The sequence below is a fragment of the Oryx dammah genome, unplaced genomic scaffold (assembly GCF_014754425.2).
Source record: "Oryx dammah isolate SB20612 unplaced genomic scaffold, SCBI_Odam_1.1 HiC_scaffold_2, whole genome shotgun sequence".
NCBI classification, from domain to species: Eukaryota; Metazoa; Chordata; class Mammalia; order Artiodactyla; family Bovidae; genus Oryx; species Oryx dammah.
This window is the reverse complement of record NW_024070186.1, coordinates 163,729,423-163,750,537: the sequence shown is the minus strand read 5'-3', so window position 1 is coordinate 163,750,537 and position 21,115 is coordinate 163,729,423. Positions and strand designations below refer to the sequence as shown.

The 21,115-nt window shown below is 42.7% G+C and overlaps 1 protein-coding gene across 19 annotated transcripts in view; it reads right to left on the bottom strand.

Moving 5' to 3' along the window:
- Window positions 1-21,115, bottom strand: part of RBFOX1 (RNA binding fox-1 homolog 1) — a 1,681,944-nt gene that overhangs the window by 41,737 nt on the left and 1,619,092 nt on the right. For 11 of the 19 annotated variants that reach the window (XM_040256446.1, XM_040256394.1, XM_040256472.1 and 8 more), the window contains one exon: window positions 4,948-4,990. In XM_040256446.1, the coding sequence (XP_040112380.1) occupies window positions 4,948-4,990 (43 nt within the window). Of the gene's footprint in view, window positions 1-4,947; window positions 4,991-11,122; window positions 11,163-21,115 lie in introns of all 19 variants that reach the window. The other 8 variants (XM_040256528.1, XM_040256495.1, XM_040256531.1 and 5 more) reach the window with 1 other exon arrangement.

Below are 21,115 nucleotides of genomic sequence, written 5' to 3'. Positions count from 1 at the left end.
AACACAAGGAGAAAGCAGGCTTAGGAACTCAGAGGAGGCTGACTCAGGGCGCCTGATGGTGAGACCCCAGCAGAATAGCAGTGACCCCCATCTAGTGAACTCAAGTGGAGGTTAATGAAAGCTTAGTGCCAAAACACGCGAGAAAGATGTGGGGTGGACTACCAGCCCCAGCTGGATGTTAAAGATTAGCAGTTGTAAGCAAATCCCAAAGGGGGAACCCAGAGACCCTCTGAAGGGGATGTACCTACATGTTAATTAATGGTAATCATTTGGGGGTGCAGAGGATTATGGGAGATTATTTAAATGCTTTTTCTACTTTGCTGAACTTTCCAGATTTTCAAAAGTGAGTATTCTTTACCTTGATTTATCAGTTATCAACTTACATCTTATTCAAACCATCTTTGATTACGTCCTTAAAAATCCAGTACAGGTCAAGCTAATGCCCTGCTATCTTTGATATTTATTAATGTTAATGTCTTTGATATTTACTTACAAAAATAAGATAATCCTTTGATTGAAACTGTGCTAAGAGTCTCTTGCATATGTAGTTGTTCAACCACTAAAGCAACGAAAGAAGACCGTCTCTAGCTTTTTAAATGTCATGTCACATAATGATTAAAAAAAAGGAATCTTGAGCACTGCTTAAAAATTCTATCTTTTCAGCTCAAGATATCACACTGGTTCAAATGGGGAATCTGTTTGTTGTGGAATATATGATAAAGTCTTCCAATTTGTAAATGAAATCATTAGGGGAGAGAAAAAAATTGGAGAAAAATAATTAACATTTAGTTGTATGTACCAGTAATTGCAATTGTTCAATTAAGCTGAAGGACAAGCAAATGGGCATATTCAAAAGGAATTGTGTTCAGTGGAGCATTGATTATCAAACTGTGAAAATAACAGAGCTCCTTGCTCAGCAGACCACAGTGATACATCAACCACTGTTGAATGATCTTAGTACAATTAACAGGATCCAGTCTCCACCGATAACGCGGGGGCCATTCAGGTTCTAAATAGAATACATAGTCCCACGATCCTCTGGGAGAAGGGTTCTCACCCTTGCTGTGAAGGGGCAATTCAGGACACAACCATGTCAAAGGGCGTCTAATAGCAAAGTAACTGGATGTTGGGGGGATTTAATGGTAGTTTCTTGAGTAAAGCAGTTCATTATTCTTGGCTCCACGTACAGCATAGAAGACAGATGAATGAGAAAATTGCAAGAAGCATCTATCAGAACAGTGGTCTCTGCAATTTATTTCTACTCTTTGCCAATCATAACCAACTTTCAAAGCAAATTTTCTATCACTTACGTGGCCATTCCAAAAAGCTAGTTTCTCCTTAATCAAGCTCCTTCTTTGGATCACTCTGGAGAAGACACCTCCAAGACATTCTGGCAGATAATCACCCATAATTTGGAGCCAGTATTTTTATTTTTTTAAAAGTCTCCCTTGAAAAACAATATGAAAGTTTTTAAGAAAAAGAGGTCTTAGCCAGAAACCACCTGGTGTTCCAAACACCATGTTCTCTAATTAGGACGGAGAAACTCATTAAATGTGCCGAGGAGCTGGGAAACCAAAGCAGTTGTCACAGGGAGCACCGAGCTCCAGGTACAGACTGATGGGCTGAGGGGAAATCGGCTCACCCGCTTTCTGGAGCCAGTCTTTTCATCAGCTTGCCCATCTCCTTGCCTTTCATCAGGCATCCACAGAAACACAGGTGTGCACGCATGTGTACTGAACTTAATGAGGTAGGGAGGGGCTGGCATTGGCTTCCTGATGGCGCAGAGGCATTAGCTGCAACCAGCTGAAAACTCTGAGTAGAGAATGTGAGCATGGGAGTGCACATCTGTGTGTGTGTGTCGGGGGTGTGTGTGTGTGTTTTCTGTCACTCTCAGACTGAAAAACAAAGTTACTGCAAAGCGCATTGCACCAAGGGCCATGTCAATCAATCATGATGTGGTGACTGTAAATTTGGTTCCCGGAAAGACTTCTAGCAACATCCCACTTGCAAAACCTCTTTGTTTGAATTCTGGAGGACTCCCTCAACTTGTGCACTCGTTTCTGTCAATGGAAGTAGGCAGCAATTTTGATAAGTGGGGAGAACTATGGCAGTGCAAACAGAATATCCCTAAAATGAACCTTACTAACTGCTATGGTTTAGTCACTAAGTCATGTCCGACTCTTTTTGACCCCAGGGACTGTAGCCCGCCAGGCTTCTCTGTTCATGCGATCTTCCAGGCAAGAATACTGGAGTGAGTTGCCATTTCCTTCTCCAGGAGATCTTCCCAACCCAGGGATCAAACAGCCTGGGTCTACCTGCATTGCAGGTGGATTCTTTCCTGACCCAGCCAGCAGCAGCCCCTCACTGACTACTAGGCTGACATTTATTGCATTGATATAAAATGGAGGAGTGTACACCTGGGATCCTTCTGAACAACTGAGGGGCTTGTCTATGAAGTTTTGGGAAGGATCCATTCTCTATTTGCACATGTTTTAGCCATTTAGAGAAAACAAGAGTGGGCTTCCATGTAAGACAGGCACAAGAGATCAATGTCCTGACACTTATCTTTGCTATTTAAGAGTATGTTTACAAGTATTCCTGATTCATGAGTCAAGGTCATAGTTTGGTAAAGTCTGTGGAACCGGTGGAGAGATTTTGACCTTGGTCAATGATCTCCTAGGTGTCCAGTAGACTTGATGATGAACACAAATGTTCTCTACTTGTGCTGTCCAATAGGGTAGCCACGTGTCCTAAATGTCTATGGAAATCTTGAAATGTGGGGGCTACAACAAATGGCTTTTAAAATTTATTTAATGTTGAATTCATTTGAATTAAAACGTAAACCACCACATGGGGCTGGCGGCTACAGTACTGGACAGCCCAGGTCCAAGTGATCCCTGGAATTTGCAGTAATTGGACAGAGAAAAGGGGGTGGATGGCTTGACGCCTCTGCTTCTATACACTGCCTCATCTTCCTTTCCGATTCTTCTTCCACATGGAATCCATTTAAGGGGAAAACCAGAGTTGTATACTGACTCAGCACATGCGTGCACACACTGTAAAATGATTAAAAAAAAATACAAATTGCTTTAATTTGCCTTTCTAACAGGTGATTCTAATCAATTTTATTGCCCATATTTTTCAGCTTGCTGAGTAGAGCCAAAGCTTCAGCAAGGTTCTGGGGTAATATTTGAAAAAGAAGTGCTCACTTTCATTTGTGGTCATCAAAGCACAGCCAACTTAAAACTGATCCTCCCAGACCTTGGGACAAAAAAAAAAAAAATGTGTCCTTGACAGTTAGATTTTTCCCACCACCAAAGTAAAGGTGAAAAAGAAAGAAAAGGAATGACAAGCACACAAGAGTTCTATGCTCCCTACTCACAAAACATACTTTCACATGCTGGGCATCAAAATAGACATGTGATCTTATAGAAAATATGTATTTTGAATGGTCATGGATTTCCCCTCCCACCCCTGCCCCCACTACCAGAGGCAACCGTCAGAGATACTGATTCACAGGCTTGGGAATACTCCCTTTGTTAGCAAGACCTCTGGAGGTCCATGGGGGGATGTTATTAATTAAGTACTTTAATGATGCTCCGATGAAACATTTTCAAAACTGTGCTTGGTGGGATCTTCATCAAGGGAAAGGCAAGGTTTCATGACCACATAGGTTTGGGAGATGTAGAGTGAAATGAAATGAAACTGGTGACTCATTTGTGGAACTTTGTAAAGCAGTATTAATGAGCTCTGTGGATCTCCACTGCATCACCAAGTGGTTTGATGATGGAAATCACATTTTTAACTTGAGAGCATACTTTTGGGGAAAAAAAATGTTCAAATATCCAAATGGCAAACTGCTGAGGAAGTGAGGTGAAATTTTTGTATATCAATGGGGACACAGGGGTTCCTCCTTTCCAAGAATATTCAAGGATCTCACTTTGCCTAAGACAGGTGGATTAATGATATACATAAAATTTATTCACTCTAATGATACTTACAAGAGCATTATTTGCAAAATATAAAATCTTTCATATAAATCATTACTCTTTCACTTATCTGTGTGATATATTCAGCTGTTTTTGAAGTCCAGCTTTTCTTAAAAGGTGAAAATAAAAGCTTATCTCAGAAATTTTAATTATTTGGTTCTCTCCTTAGTCTAAATACCCATTTGTTTCATATTAGATTTCTTATTAAAACTTGATTAATCTCACCAAAAGAAAAAAAAAACATACTTTCTTAATTGACTTAATACTGAACAAAAGTGAGAATCACAGGTTAAAGGGAAACCTGTGTAATAAAATTCCCACTGATCATTTTAGTTTTACATTCTTCTTTCATTTTATTTGAGAGTTTTTGTGTTGGTTATAGACAAAATTTGGAACTTAGCCAGTTACACTCCAATGGATGTGTTGGTTTTTGTTTCCCTCAAGTTTGAACAAGTTTGTTCATTTGGGGTTGCTTCATCAGTGAGAAATAAGTTTGAGAGTTATGGCAGAAAATGTGAAATAAATTTATAGGAAGCTACAGTGTATACTGATCCTTGATGCTGAATTATAAAAGGTTTTTGGTTTAACCATCCCAGTTGACTCCAGGAAATTACTAAAATTTTTTTCAGACAGTTGGTTCAATGAAACCCTTGGATTTTTTTCACTGAGTTTATATTCACTGAAGCCAGATACATTTTAAGCCCAAAAAGAAACAGCCAAGCCCAATCTCAATTCTGATACACACATAATCTAGCAAAGAGGGGAAAAAAAAGATTTCAGGATGAGTGTCTCTCTTCTAGAAGAATTGATATCAAAACTGGAAAATTCAGTTCAGTCTTCCCTCCTTCTGTGTTAGAGAATGTCTCCCCTCCCTCCCCAGAATCATCTTGTTAGTAGGATTTCACAGCAAACCCACAATCAATAGTGATGAGTTTTTCCACCAGCCAGGATTTCATACCTGCAGCAATTTATTGCCATACACAGGCTCTTGATACACTACTCTATAAGGAAACAGAAATGTAATGTTTTCAATGCAAAAATGAAATAAATAAAGAAAATGCATAAGTCAGACAGAAATTCCAGAGCACTTCATTTCCAAGTTTGCTTCTCTTTTGTCACTAAGACCTAAGCTTGACCCATTAAACCAAAAGAAGGACCAAGGAATGCTGGCCATTATTGAGCCGCGAATCTCTGTAACTGAGAGTATCAAGTAGGCGGGGGTGGGGATCAAACCACCCTCACTGTATTTGTGTTATAATTCTGTGTGTATTTTTAAAGAAGGAAAAAGGATACTTTCATGGCTTCTTTCCCTTCCAAGAATATTGCATGCACGCTAAGTCGCTTCAGTCATGTCTAGCTCTTTGCAACGCCATGGACCACAGCCTACCAGGCTCCTCTGTCCATGGGATTCTCCAGACAAGAATACTGGAGTGGGCTGCCATTTCCAGCAGTTCAAATTAACTCGCTCTCTCATTTCTCTTTTTATCTCATGGTTGGATTTCTTGGGCACACCTGAGGATTTAACTTGGATGCTGAATGATGGAGGCATTTGAGATGACAGTAACTGTATCAACACCTTTCTAAAAAGTACCTTATAATTTTGTCAATTATACCTCAGTAAAGCTGTAATTTAAAACAAACAAACATGACCTACGGTGACTACAAATTTTTTTTTTTTCTTTTAAAAGCCTTTATTTTTTTTTTTAAATTTACTTTCAAAGAACAACAGACAGAGCAATTGTATTTCAGGAAGCAATGAATCAGATGGAAGCTACCAAAGCTAGTTTTAACATATATGACTGGAAACACTGCTCGTGTGCCTGTGTGAGTGTGTGTTTGTGTGAGAGCATGGGTGCATGTGTACACATAGGTCTGGAGAAGCTTCTTTGAAGATGGATGTCATTAACCCGCCATCACTTCATTCAGGTCCAAACACTCACAAGATCTCAACAGAACACTTGGGCAGACTGGGGAGCAGTTTGGGATGTGACAGTGATTTGTGAATGAGGCTGATTTTTTCCTGTGCGTGGTTCTAGTTGGAAGTGAAGTGTTATAGTTCCAAGGCAGACATCAAGGTAACTGAACATTTTAACAGATGTAGGGACCTGCCTGATAAAGGCATGTGTGTGTGTGTGTGTGTGTGTGTGTGTGTGTGTGTGTATGCAGCTTTCCTGGTGGCTCAGCGGTAAAGAATCCACCTGCCAAGCATGAGACCCAGGTTCGATCCCTGGATCAGAAAGATCACCTAGAGAAGGAAATGGCAACCCACTCCAGTACTCTTGCTTGGAAAATTCTATGGACAGAGGAGCCTGGTAGGCTACAGACCATGAGATTGAAAAGAATCGGTCATGACTGAGCAACTAAACAAACAACAATGAAGAATACTGGATTGGTTAGCCCATCCCTTCTCCAGGGGATCTTCCTGACCCAGGAATCAAACCAGGGTCTCCTGCATTGCAGGCAGATTCTTTACCAGCTGAGCTGCCAGGGAAGCTCCTAGTTCTACGGAGCCTTCCCTTTTAAGTTAGAATTCTACGTTTGTGGAACTATGCCTATAGAAGTTCCCCATCTCTCTCTCTGTCATTTGAATATTTCGAGTACAGATATTATTCCCTGTGACCGGTCTGCCTCACACGCTCTCCATTATCCCCTCTCACTTCTCACCCTCCTCCTTGCCTGTCTTTCACCACATTCTCAAGTTTGCTCAGTGGAGACAATGATGCCCTTCTGTTGGACCAGGGCTTACGGGTTGAACTTTGCAATTTGATCCATTTCATGGGCTCAAACCACAGTGTCAGTGAATATGTCCAGGCAAAAGATTTCATCTCTTTTCTGAAAAAAATGTTTCCTCCTCTGGGGAAAAAACAATGAAGGTGATGGGTAATAAGACTGCTCCTTGATTAGGACCAGGACACAGATGGTAAAGAATTGGCCTGCAATGCATGAGACCCAAGTTTTCTCCCCAAGTCAGGAAGATCCCCTGGAAGAGGGCATGGCAACCCACTCTAGTATTCTTGCCTGGAGAATTCCCATGGACAGAGGAGCCTGGTGAGCTACAGTCCATGGGGTTGCAAAAAATCAGACAGGACTGAGCAACTAACACACTTGATAGAACCGTGTGCAGAGAGGGTGAGGTGATGTGGAGTGTGAGTATCATGTTTCTTACACAGGAGATGCTTAACTTCCAGATGAGCTGTTGCCTTGCCACCTGGTGACTGACCAGAACCCCCTAGCTGGCCCACACAGAAATCAAAATCTCAGGAATAAACACTTGGGGGTTTTATCTGGAGAATTTCCATTTTCCATGTTCCAAAAGCTACTGACACCTCTGTCCTGAGCTCAAACATCACTGAAATGCGGTTGCCTCTTGAAGATCCTCGGACGGCAGAGGGACATGAATTCAGAAATAACGTATAGAAGTCATGGTGTCACTCAGAACCTCTTTATAATGGGATTTAGGCATGATACAAAAGTGCACTGGAATCTTATCCAGACATATTTGTTAGATAGCCTCACAGTTGCATTGAGTGTGAGAAACCTTTGTTATTGTTGTATCCCACCAGGCTCCTCTGTCCATGAGATTCTCCAGGCAAGAATACTGGAGTGGTTTGCCATTTCCTGACCCAGGGAACTAACCCACGTCTACTGCATTGGCAAGCGGATTCTTTACCACTGAGTCACAAGGGAAGCCCTGTTAGGAAGCTTAGGGCTTTTTCAATAAAAAGGAGTAAGGTTAATATTTATATTCTGTATCATCTCTCTCTCTTTTTCCTTTATTTGCTTTCTCCTAGTGCTCAGAACTCTATTATCTTACTCTAGTTTCTACTGAGAGCTTTTGTCAGGTCTTTATATATAGCTCTATTATCATGTCCTTTCCTTCATTTTCAATAGTTATCTTTTGATCTAATTCCATATTCTTTGCTATTTCCCTGAGTGGGTGAAGACACATGTCCTGGCTAAGTTTGGTTCAGCAACCCTTATTTCCAACTCCTTGATCAAGGTTAGCCTTATGAGATCTCTGGCTTCACCCTTCAATCTAATGGATTGCTTAGCAAGTTCAAGGACCATGGTCCTTCAACAGTTGATCATATCCATGTGTTGCCTCTCCTATTATTTCTATACTTTTTCATTAACCTAGTCTACTTTTTCTTCTTTTTCTATTAAAGTTTGGTTGATTTGGGCTTCCCTGGCGGCTCAGTGGTAAAGAATCTGCCTGCAGTGCAGCAAACTCAGGTTAGATCTCTGAGTCAGGAAGATCCCCTGGAGGAGGGCATGGTAAACCACTCTAGTATTCTTGCCTGGAAAATCCCATAGACAGAGAAGCCTGATGGGCTACAGCCCATAGAGTCGCAAAGAGTCAGACACGAGAGTTGAGCAACTGAGCACAGCAGAGAGCTGATTTACAGTGCTGTGCCATGGCCTGCTTTTTAATTCAAAGGAGTTTATGGAAATATGTGCCGCTTAGCAATGAGTGAATGTGTAGGTTTGATAGGCTAGTTATGGAAGCTCAATTGCTACCTTTTCAAATAAAGGTGTGTGTGTGCGTGTGTGTGTGTTATGCCCCAGGTAAAAGAGACCCAGGTAGTGACCTCTGTGACCCTCCTTGCTGACTCAGAAGACCTCTCTGTCCTCTGGTGTGTAGCCATATGCACTGGGTCAAAGTAGGGCAGGCAGCCTTTTTCCTGCAGAGCTGGGCTTCCCAGCAAGATGATGTTTCTTTGCACTCAGCCCAAAGGAGCATCCCTGGTTTTTAACCTTCATTTCTGGCTCACAGCATCTTATAACACATCCACCGCCTCCAGCTCTGTCAGGGTATCTATGATCATCGCTGTCTCTCTCTCTCCCTCCTCAATCCTTTCTTCCCTGGAAAGTTTAAGAGGAGCTATTTCTACAGAGGAGGTTCTGACTTGCTAGTTACAGGGATCCATGCAGGTCTTTCAAATGCTGTTTGCTTTGGCAGGACTGGGAGATGCCCGAGGGCTCCACCACGATATAGGAGGGATGGGACCCTTGGGCAACAAAGGGGAGCATGTGCTGGAGAAAGTGGGGTGTGCACAAAAGGTCAGTGGTCCTAGCTCCCGTTCTGTGGTCCTAGCTCCCGTTCTGTTGTCCTTGTTGGGTTGCTCGGATCCACTGTCAAGACAGAACTATCTGAATAGGAAGAAGTGGAGAGCAGACTCCCATTATCTCCCTTAAAAGTAACTGAAGCCAGAAGCTTACAACTCTGCCCAGTAAAATGAAAAAAGAAACAACTGATTTAGACCCAGTAGAGGTGACCATTGTGTCTAAGACATGTCCCAGGTCCCCTCAAGATGGCCCTAGACCTACTCACTGTGCATTATTTTTAATGAGATTGAACGAGCCAGCCACAAACTTCCTTTAAATCAAAATAGAACCTTGTGTGTCTTTTTATGAAGCTCGTTAGTCATCATTTCTTTTTTTAAAAAAAGGGAGCAGGGAGGACATTTCCACTTATCTGAACATAGCTGTATCTCAAAGGAGATATAGCTGTATCTCAAGGGGTTGCTGTTGCTGTTTAGTCGCTAAGTCATGTTCGATTCTTTGCAACTCCTTGGACTGTAGCCCACTGGGTTCCTCCATCTGTGGAATTTCCCAGGCAAGAACATTGGAGAGGGTTGCCATTTCCTTTTCCAGGGGATCTTCTTGACCTGGGGATCGAACCCGTGTCTACGGAACTGGAGGCAGATTCTTTCCTGTCTGAGCCACCAGGGAGGCCCAACTAAGTCCTTACTTCCTCCATATGCATGCTCCATCCAGAAGCTACCCTAGGGGAAGGGGATAGATTGATGTTTGTGACCAGTAGATATCTGAGGATATGGAGGAGGTCCAGGCTCTTTAGCCCCTGCCTGTTTCTCTATTTAAAATGGTACAAACTCAAAGCTTGGAAAAAGAGGACTTGAGAAGGAGTGGATGGAGGTAGACACACAAAAAAGAAACTGGTTGTTCCCTGGGTGAATAAAAGATAGTTAGGTTCTTCTTTCATTTTATTAAGGGGAAAAAAAAATAAAAACTAATCCACAAATTATAATAAATATACTTAATATAATAATAATAAAACCCAAGTTCATCATTGATGGAGATTAATACTCTGGCTCAAAATTGTAATTATTTGAAATTCAAAGGGAAGAAAATTAAATAACTAGCATCTTTCCTATTTTCTAGTAAATTGCCTCAATTTGATCAGGAATATGGCTATATTTTTCTTTGTTATCTAGTCTATAACACAACAAATATGATTCCACTGAATTTATTTGAGGTCACTCATAATGAAAATAATGATGTGATTTAGAAAATATCCCCCATTTCTTTTAAGTTGTGTTTATTCCAAGTCATTTTCCTAACACTGATGCTAATATCATACCATCGGTGAATCACTACCTCCAGATCAAGTTAGGTAAATTTAATTATGGCCCCATAATGAGAAACATCCTCCTCTTCTCTAAAAGTGAGAAGCTTAATAAAGTGGTACCATTTAACAAACAATCCTAAAGAGGACTAATAATTCTAAGTCAGGTAACTGTTTCGGGGAAATAGAGGGAAATCAGGGGTTGAAAAAAATAAGAATTGAATGCTCAAATGGATCTATATCTTGTTAGGAGATGTTTCTTGCTAAAACCATCAATGTGGGGAAGGAAAGAGAGAAACGGGGACTTGAGGGGAATCTTTCTAGGGCTATCGTGATAAATAATTCAATGAATACAGGAAAACATTAAAACCATTAGCCATGAAAATATCTTTTCACCCTCTACAGCTGGTAACTACAGCTGTCATCTTAAATATTAGACTGAAAACACAGAGACCCCAGTTGGGCATTTGGGAGAGAATTTCTTTTTGCGGCAAAGTCTTTAATTGGACATGGGGAAAAAAGTCAGTATTTTATTTATTTTGAATAAATAAAATTCTTTTATTCTGAAATGAATCAAGGAGTTCATTCCACTCACTCAATAGCACGATGGCTACCGTGAGCTGAAAGCCATCTGTCCTCCGAGCCTTTGACTCTTTCCCACGGGAAGTGGAAATAGGTGGCACCCAGCTGAGAAATCGCAGCAAACTTGTAAAAAGAATGACTCCGGCGAGAAACGAGGGTGGCATGCATGTTAATGGATACTTACATAAATGTCTGCACCATAAAATCCATCCTGGTAAACAACACTGCAAGGATGCACACACAAAGAAAAACATTCATATTAGTGCACTTCCCCATGCAGACACACCAACCCCTGCACGGGCCAAGTTAGTCTGGTCACAAGGGCCAGCGAGACACAGGAACCGGGGATCGTTTCCACACTGGTTAAGGAGGCTGGAGACAACGGCAGTCTGTCAGACTGAGGAAAATGAAGCTGGGGTTCGGTGGGGGCCCAGAATCAGGACATGGTGGCAATGCTGTGCTGGGTAGTGGACTTTCCAGAGGGGTGCAGATGCAGACAGGATTCACGTATGTTTCAAGTGGCCCACGCCGGTACGAGGATCGGGGTTTGCATTCAGCCAAACCCCTAGCTCCTTCCCAGAAAAACAAATCATCTGCTTAAAATATATGATTGATAAGTATACGGGTATGGATGTCATGCTTTCAATAAGCGTTACAGCTGAATGATCTCAGGGGAGCTGAGATCTAAAGGATTTCAGAGATTTTCTTCTATATTCTTTCACACTCTAGTATTTCACACTCTAATGTTTGGTAATTCCATGTGCCCCTTTATTATGGGAAAGGGAGGGGACTATCTCTAGTTACATGGTCTGTGAACAGATATACAGATGTGTGTGCAAGAACACAGGTGGGCATTTGTGTATGTGTGTGATGCATGTACATGTATGCAAGCATGCTTGCTCAGGACCATAGTCGTGTCCAACTCTTTGCAACCCCATGGACCGCAGCCCGCCAGGCTCCTCTGTCCATGGGATTTTCCAGGCAAGAATACTGGAGTGGGTTGCCATTTTCTTCTCCAGAGAATCTTACTGGTCAAGGGATCGAACCCTAGTCTCCTGCATTTAAAGGTGGATTCTTTCACCATGTGGCCACCCAGGAAGCCCCCAGATTTTTGCATATATGGATGTTTGTTAGTTTGAACATGTAAATGCATGTGCGTGCATGTGTTTATGAAAGTAGATACTGTGCGTATGATGCATGTAGTAATATGTGTTTGTGAGTACATCTATATGTACTCATGTGTCACCTGTGTGCACATGCCTATGTCTGTGTGTACCTTCACATAAATTATATCCAGACTGAGCAGAACCGCACGTGATGGCCAAGCCTCACAGCGGCTCTCTGATCCCTGGCCACAGACTCATACCAGAGAGAAGGGACTTCACAGGAGGGGCAAATACAAGACCCTGGACTTCTCCAGAAGTCTCATGGTTTACCCTGAGCAAAACAGCCAGAGGAAGAGGCTCTGTAACCCTGGGAAACCGATGTACAATTCCTAAGCATTGAAACGGGTTTAGTGAGGACCCCACATAGCCTGCATACCTCACAGGCTTTTGCCACGATCCCAAGACGTCTCAAATATAAAAATGCGAGTTTCTAAAGGCATGTTTTCCGAAGGGTAGCTGTTGTTATTACAACCTTCCCATGGAGTTTACAGATGATTTATGATTCTGGCAAAGGACCCACGCGCCCCACCGTTGAATGGAGCTGGGGTCCTAACCAAAAACATGATGTCGATTACCCAAGGATTTCAGCAGGTTTCAGGAGCAGAGCACACCCACAGGAAGGCTGAGCACACTGAGAGCCGAGGGAGGCACCGACAACACGTACATGCACACACACACGGCAGCAACACTGCTTTGCTGGAGAACACCGCATGGGCTTCTCAGAGCTTTTCCGAGTTGAAGGGCTAAACCCCAAGGACCATCGTCTTTAAACAGGGTGCAGAGATTTCACACACTAAGGAGGCTGGTAGGCATGGCTTTCAGCTGTCTTCATTTGGATCAAAAAGGGCTCCTGTTCACAAGAGTCCTTGTCAAGCAGCGTCAAACCCTAACCCCAGATACTGAGTGTGTGGCATCCTGAGCTAGGCTTTGATTTTGCTTTCAACACTTCCAACATAAAAGGATACTGTCTGCCGGGGGTCAGAAGGCAGGGCCGGCCTCTGCCAACAAGACTGCACCCAGCACTGATCATTCAGCCAGATCAGAGCAGCTCTGAATGTTCCTTCACGCTGTCACACCTTTTGCACGTGGTGATCCTGGTGTCAGGACAGCCTCATCTCCCCATAACCTCCTCCAAAAGCACAGCACCATACAAGAGCCAAATTAGATGGGAAACACGCGGGCCTCTGGATCACAGCCTCAGCAATCAGCAGCTAGGGGCCCTGGAACTAATGATCTGAGCAACCTGAGCGTCCCTTCTTTGGCTGCAAAATGGGGAAAGAGGTGAGTAGGTGCCCATGTCAAGGGAGGATTATGCAAAGAAGGTGAAAGTGTGAGCCGCTCAGTTGTGTCTGACTCTTTGTGACCCCATGGACTGTAGCCTGCCAGGCTCCTCCATCCAGGGAATTGTCCAGACAAGAATACTCGAATTGGTTGCCATTCTCTTCTCCAGGGGATCTTCCCGACCCAGGGATTCAACTGGGTCTCTTGCATTGCAGGCAGACTCTTATACTGTTTGAGCTATCCAGGAAGCCCAAGGTATCTGCAGTCGTAGCTCTAGTCAAAGATTACATTGCTATGAGCTTTATCCAGCGTCCTCCCCCGACCACCAAAACAGAGTTCTTTCTCCCTCCTGTAAATACCAGCATCACGTTTTCTGACCCTCTGATCCTCGCTTGGTCCAATAATTTTAAATATCAGTCAAATATGAATGGGGCATTTGTGAATGGGGCTCATTTCACCCTGAAAGTTGTACCCAATAGCTTCCTCAACATTGTATCTCATTTGATAGCTAACATATCACTTTCCACCCTGAAGATGTAAATAAGTATCTGTTGAGTGACTACTGCCCATCAAGGGGGAGGGTTGGCCATTAGGAGGTGACAGAAGGTGACCCAGAGCAATTCTAGGTAGAATCCTCTTCTAGTTATTCAACATCAGTAACTACTGTCAAAGGGGGAGGGGGAGGGAGATCAAATTTAAAAATTGGACCTTGGGAATACCCTGGCAGTCTAGTGGTTAAGACTCAGTGTTTCCATTGCAGGAGGAATAGGTTCAATCCCTCGCCAGGGAACTCAGATCTCCCAAACAAACAAACACAACTCCTCACAACTAGACTCTGACTTAGAAGACCACTACAAGAGGCTAGATAGATGGTGATGTAAGAGTGAACAATATAATAATATTTAGCCAAATAGTAATATAGATTCGAGTATGGGAAGGGATGCGTGCATGCTCAGTGGCTTCAGTCGTGTCCTACTCTTTGTGACCCTTTGGACTGTAGCCTACCAGGTTCCTCTGTCCATGGGATTTTCACAGTCAAGAATACTGGAGTGAGCAGCCATCTCTCTTTCTAGGGGATCTTCCCCACCCAGGGATCGAACCCAAGTCTCTTGTATTTCCTCCATTGGCAGGTAGGTTCTTTACTGCTGAGCCATCTGGGAAGCACCGTGTCTGTCCTTTTAGTCTGACCTAGTTGTCATGACCCCGCCGAGTCCTCAAAATACCCTTATGAGATGGATAATGCTATTATAGCCTCTTCTGACATCAGAAAAGTGAGACAGAGAGAGCTAGGTATTGACAAAGCTGGGACTGTAGCCTAGCTTGTATTGTATTGGCTTCACAGCCCAAACTTTTAATTGCTATGGCAGGCAGCAGTGGTCAGACTTCAGCCAGCATCAGAACCACCTCGAGGGCCCATCAAAACACAGATGGCTGGGCTACATGCCTAGCCCAGAGGTTCTGAATCAATAGAGCTGGATGCAGAGGGAGGGGGAGGTTAGGTTTAAGAATTTGCATTTTTAACAAGTCCCAGGGGAAGCTAAGGCTTCTGGTCCGAGGACTAAGAAGCTTATTGCCCTACAGAGCGCCACCCTCCACATGTCATCTTACATGACATTCGAGAGAACGCTGGAGGCCAGCCTCCTAGCATGCGTGTGTGCTCAGTGGCTTCAGTTTTCTCTGACTCTTTGTGAACCTATGGACCATAGCCTGCCAGGCTGCTCTGTCCATGGGATTCTCCAGGCAAGAATACTGGAGTGGGGTGCCATGCCCTTCTCCAGGGGATCCTCTCCACCCAGGGTTCGAAACCATTCTCTTATGTCTCCTGCATCAGCAGGCGGGTTCTTAACCACTAGCGCCACCTGGGAAACCCAGGTTCTATTCTAAATAGGAATTGGTTTCAAGGAAGCTCTTACAAAGACTCATGTTGGTTTCCAAGAATGTATTCAAACATTTTTAAAAACCTCACTAAACAGGTGCACTCGAAATAACATAAACGAAGAAAGAGGAGGGTGGGGGATGATGTCTAATATGGAGCTCTCGATAAATGAGCCATGGCCCCATACAAGAAAAGAGAGCTACCATCATGCATAGAACAGGTGCAGCCCCATTTTAATGCAGAGGCGGTCGGTCTAGCCATGCAAAGGTAATTGTATTGCTTGTCAATCACTTTGGGACCGCAATATGCTTTTGCAAGAATGTAATGCAAATGCACATCTCATTTTCTTAGAAAGGTAATAACAGTAGTTAAATATTTGGATGAATGCAAGCAGGGGATGATTGCACTACAGCAAATTAGTTTACGGAAAAGGAAAGAAAGTATGGGATACCCAGACTATACAATCTGTTTGAATAATGTAATATATCCCATCCACCAATATATTCTTAAAGGAAAGGTTATTTAATAATGGTGTATCTTTCTGCCCCTTCCAAATGGAAAAATATATATATTTGTAATGCATTCAAATGCATTAAACCATAGCTGGTTTAGAATGGATATCAGGTGGGTCCATAAACTCACTGGCATTTGTACAGCATTGTGCGGTGTGAGGACACTGACATTTTCCCAGGGAAAAATATATATTTTTAATTAGATTATCAAAGACACCTGTGACATTCCACTTTCTCCCCCCAAATTTAAGAACTACTCATTTATGGTGTTTGTCTCCTAATGCACTCAATGAAGAGGCTTTCTTTTTAATGTGAGAAGTTACATCTTAGAACTGGCTGAGAATTTAAACAAGAACTCACAGCAAAACCAAAAATAAAGCCAAACAGCTAGAGAGAATGCTGAAAGTATTCTGAGAATAGGTGATAATGACTGTAGTTTCTCGTGTTTATGTTAATTGAGAAAGTTCCTGAGCATCAGATAATAACATCTGAGCATGAGACATTTATAAATTAAAACCAGAAAGCCTGGTTGATTCACAGAAAGAAAGGTTCACCCACATAGTTCCACAGGTTTCTTCAGGACCTAACCTGAAAGCACCCACTAAAGTGCTATGTATGGGCTTGATTTTTGTACTGGCCAACTGTATAAAGTTTCTCCCAGGGATATCACCATATCTTTTTGCATTCAGAGGAGCATAGTTTCCTCAAAATACTTCACGTGGTAACTCTAAGAAGTTTCACATCAATGTGCCACAACAGGGCTTCCCAGGTGGCTCAGTGGTAAAGAATCTGCCTGCTAAGACAGGAACCACAAGAGACGTGGGTTCAATCCCTGGGTTGGGAAAATCCCCAGGAGGAGGAAATGGCAACATACTCCAGTATTCTTGCCTGGAGAATTGCATGGAGAGAGGAGACTGGTGAGCTACAGTCCATGTGGTCACAAAGAATCGGACACGACTGAGCAACTGACCACACGTGTGTCATAATTAATGACCTGAGAAAGTGCAGAATACCTTGCTCAAAAATATTCTGAGAGCCAAGATGAAAACCTGTTGCAAAATGCTGGATGTTTCACTTAGAATAATGATAATAATTTTAGTCTCCTAGGTTCTTTCTATTTCTATCCTCATACAAGATGCCTGTTACACAGTAGGACTGGATACATATGTGCGTGCTAAGCCGATTCAGTCATGTCTGATTCTTTGGGACCCCAGGGACTGTAGCCTGCCAGGCTCCTCTGTCCATGGGATTCTCCAGGCAAGAATACTGGAGTGGGTTGCCATGCCCTCTTACAGGGGATCTTCCCCACCCAGGGATCACACCCACTTCTCTTATGTCTCCTGCATTGGCAGGTGGGTTCTTTACCTTAGCACCACCTGGGAAACCCAGAACTTGATAAGGGCTGTTTATTAATTAACCAAGAACAAGAACTTGATGAAACCAATCTCATGGTGTTTTGTGGGGAGAGGATTATGGTTTAACCTCTGTCCTGTAACATCTGGTGTTGTACTGAGTCTGGAGTATGTGTTTCTGATGCTTCCACCTGCCATCTTCATCCACAGAGCATCAGCCTACAAGCTCCCTCAGATGGCAATCACCCAATGGGTAATTTCTCCCCAATGTGAGTCCTAGGAAGACAGACTGGACATGGTGTCTGACACTGACTTTGGAATCAAATGCAAGAAGAAATGTGGATGACATGGTCCCTTCAACTCTCTTTGACACTGTTCACTAGTTAATATTTTGTTTCCAATCTACAGATTCCATTAGCCACTTGAAGTACCTCTGTCTGAAGCCATCTCTGTGGCTTAAATGGGATGGAGGTCAATTAACAGCAGGCACCCCATCCTACCCCCCACAGCCCAGGGGTAAGTAACTAATGGATGCAGAAATGTGAGTGTTCAATTCAAGCAAAAGGGGACCTTGAGAAAGAGAGGAGTATGGGCAGCTAATAAAATTCAATTCCTATCTCAACAGCAGCTACAGTTCACTTAACACATGCCATCTGATGGAACGGATGAAGCTGTAACCTTACACTCATCTCCCTACTTCGTCCTCTATCAACACTTCAGAGGCAGGTAGAGTCTTTACCCAGCTGCTAAGGCAATTGTGCCTGCAGAGATTAAGTCAGCTACCAAGGGCAGTATGAGACAGAACAGCAGGAGGCAATCTTATCTGCCCGGTAGTTTGTGTCTTTATAGGAGTGCAACAATCCTATTGACTGTGTAGGTATTAGCTTTCTAACTTATCACCCATTCTCACTCAGTTAATGTTGACAATCAATAAGGAGTTAGCTAACGCAATCTAAGGCTCTCCTCTCATTCCTGTGATCCTGGTCCAGGCAGAATTCCCCTCCCCAGGGATGACCATGCATTAATGTCATAACTTTTTGTTCAGCTATAAGAGAAAGAGAAGACAAGGCTCTTCATAACCTATGTTCTTTATTCTCTGGGAGGAACTTCAGAAAATGTCAGGATGTGGAGGAAAAAACCAAATCAATAAAAGGAAGTGCATGAATGCCAGGGCACCCTCAGTGAATCTTCCTGGGTGACTGCCATGATGTTGGATACTTCCAAGGGTCACCCAAGGTTCCACAAAAATGGCCATGGAGGTTCTGTGGATGTTTTTCAAACTCCCCCCTGCTCCAAAAAAAGGAAGCTATACATAGACATAGGATAAATGACACATTTTTGGTTGAGATTTTAGTAACAGTGTTTTCAGATTAGATTCTTTACAATAAACAGAAGTTTAGGATGACAGATATGTCTTCAATTGGTGACAAGGGGAATGATAAATTCTCCCCCCCAAAATGCAGTTTGCTAGATGATGGCTTATAAAAAAGAGGGGATCTCTGAATGTGAGGGAAAATCACAGAATGAGATTTTAACAGGACAACTTAGGAAATGACTGGAATTTTTCCTGATTGGGTGTTCTTTCCTTTTTTGGTTTTAATTTTTTTTTTAATTATAAAAATTTTTAATTGAAGTGTAATTGATTTAGAAGAAGGGGGTGACAGAGGATGAGATGGTTGGATGGCATCACCAATTCAATGGACATGAGTTTGAGCAAACTCTGGGAGATAGTGAAGGACAGGGGAAGCCTGGCGTGCTGCAGTCCATGGGGTCGCAAAGAGTCGGACACGACAGAGTGACTGAACAACAACACTCCCTCAAAAGCCTATCTTACCACTTCCACATGTGTTAAAATTGTTAGCATCTATGGTGTTCCCTGTGCCTGCCTGTAAGAAACTCCTTCAAAGGTGCCATTTGCCTTAGCATCCTCAGCTCATGGAGCTGAGAGAGGCAATGTTAAACTGAACTGGACTGGAAGAAAGAAAGTCAAATCTAGAAACTGGGAAATCAAAGGACTCTGAAGATGAAAAACTACAGGAAACCCACACCATCCCCTGGAACACCTGAATCCTGATGACGTCACTTCCTGGAAAGAGACGTGAGTTTTGCAGCTTCTCTGCTACTTGCTTCACTCAACACAAATCAGGGCTCTCCACTTCAGCCAAGGTCTGCTCTGTGTCCTCCTTGGTGCTCTTTCTTTGAGGATGAACTGCTCCTTCTTCCCCACCCCCCACCCCCAACCATGGACTCCTTCAGCTTAAGCCAATGAAGGAAAAGGAGCCTTCACTGAAGATGCTGAGTTCACACTTTTTCACTTGGTACCAATGCACTCCAGGCAGTTTATAATCAGTGCACTCCAGGTAGTTTATAATCCAGCAAAACACCCAGGCAACTGGCTGAATTTCCTTCTTTTGACCAGCACTCTGCTCTAATAAAACATGCAGACATGGACATACACATTCCTAGCCTTTCTAAATTTTCTAGTCCTCCTGTCTTAAGAATTTTATCTAAGAGTGATTTCAGAATTCCAGCCATAATATTGCCAGCAAAGAGGCAAAATCTACCATTACAACCAAAATGGTTAGGAAGATGGCTGGAATATTAAAGTGAAATCATGTACAAAGCAGTCACCAACAATGTGTTTTACCACTTGGAGATGCCTAAGTCTCTCCCTGGCAAATGTGGCGTTCATTAGTTATGCCTGGTTATTCCTAGCAAAGAGCAAGTTCATTACAAGCTAGCAAATTTCAATTTTACAGCAGGTGTGTTATTCAGAGATTTTTTAAAATGAATTGCTCATATGAGGATATTTTTCTGTTTGGTATAGTAATGAGATATCAAGGGTACGTAGACTGAAAGCAACAATTTTCATCTACTGAGGTAAGATGATTTTCAGACAAACTAATATGATATAAACATGCAATTTTACATGTATGGCTTATGAATCTTGCTTCAGTCATCACATGCGCCCAAAGGGTAATCTTTCTTTTCTTCATTACTCATTATGTGACCTTGGGAATGATAAATCTTTGTTTCCGCCTTTCTGGATCTATAAAGTGGGCTCAATACTGTGGACTGGATATAATCACTATAAAATCAATGATTCCTCACAACACATGGTCAGATATAAAAGGTTTAGGACACGCAGATGTATTATTTTGGAGGACTGTGAGAATTTAACGTCAATTCATTCTTGGTTTGCTATGATCCTCCACCTTTTCAGTAAAAAAAAAGAAAAAGAAAAGAAAACCACAACTTTTTTGCAGTAGAAGCTCAGAATTGCCCTAAGAAGCTCAGAATTCATCTAAGTCTGATGATTATTTAAGAAATGATGGACATTGTCTTATTTCTCTGCTTTTATTTCCCCTTCCTGATGATCTCACAGTCTCATTTCTTAATAGCCTTAACTTTATTTCTGTGTGTTTGTTTTTAAAACACTTCAAATGCTCTACTCTGGAAAGGGTGAGATATGAATAAATAATGAACAAAGAGTGTCTCTCTTTGTTATCAGCATAATAGACACGATCTAGGCTTATTCAGGTTTTCTAAAAGACAGATAAGCTGAAGAGCTATAGAAAATGCATTTAACCCTTTTACACAGTCCTGAATATAACTAGGTTCTTTCTGGAGACCAGAAAGCCAGTCCTTGGCCAGAGAAGGCTTGTGCCAGACTGTGCTGGGTATCGCTGAGTTGTCCTTGTGTGTGTGTGCGCTCAGTCATTTCAGTTGTGTCCAGCTCTTTGTGATTGCACGGATTGCAGCCCTCCAGGCTCCTCTGTGGGATTTTCCAGGCAAAAATCCTGGAGTGGGTTGCCATGCCCTCCTCCAGGGGCTCTTCCTGACCCAGGGATCAAACCTGAGTCTCCTGCATTGGCAGGCAGGTTCTTCACCACTGAGCCAGTGGGGAAGCCACATCTGGGTCCTGGTAACTCTTTGTGTTGGGGGGCTGGATTGGGGGGCCATCCTGTGCTTTGTAGGATTTTTAGCAGC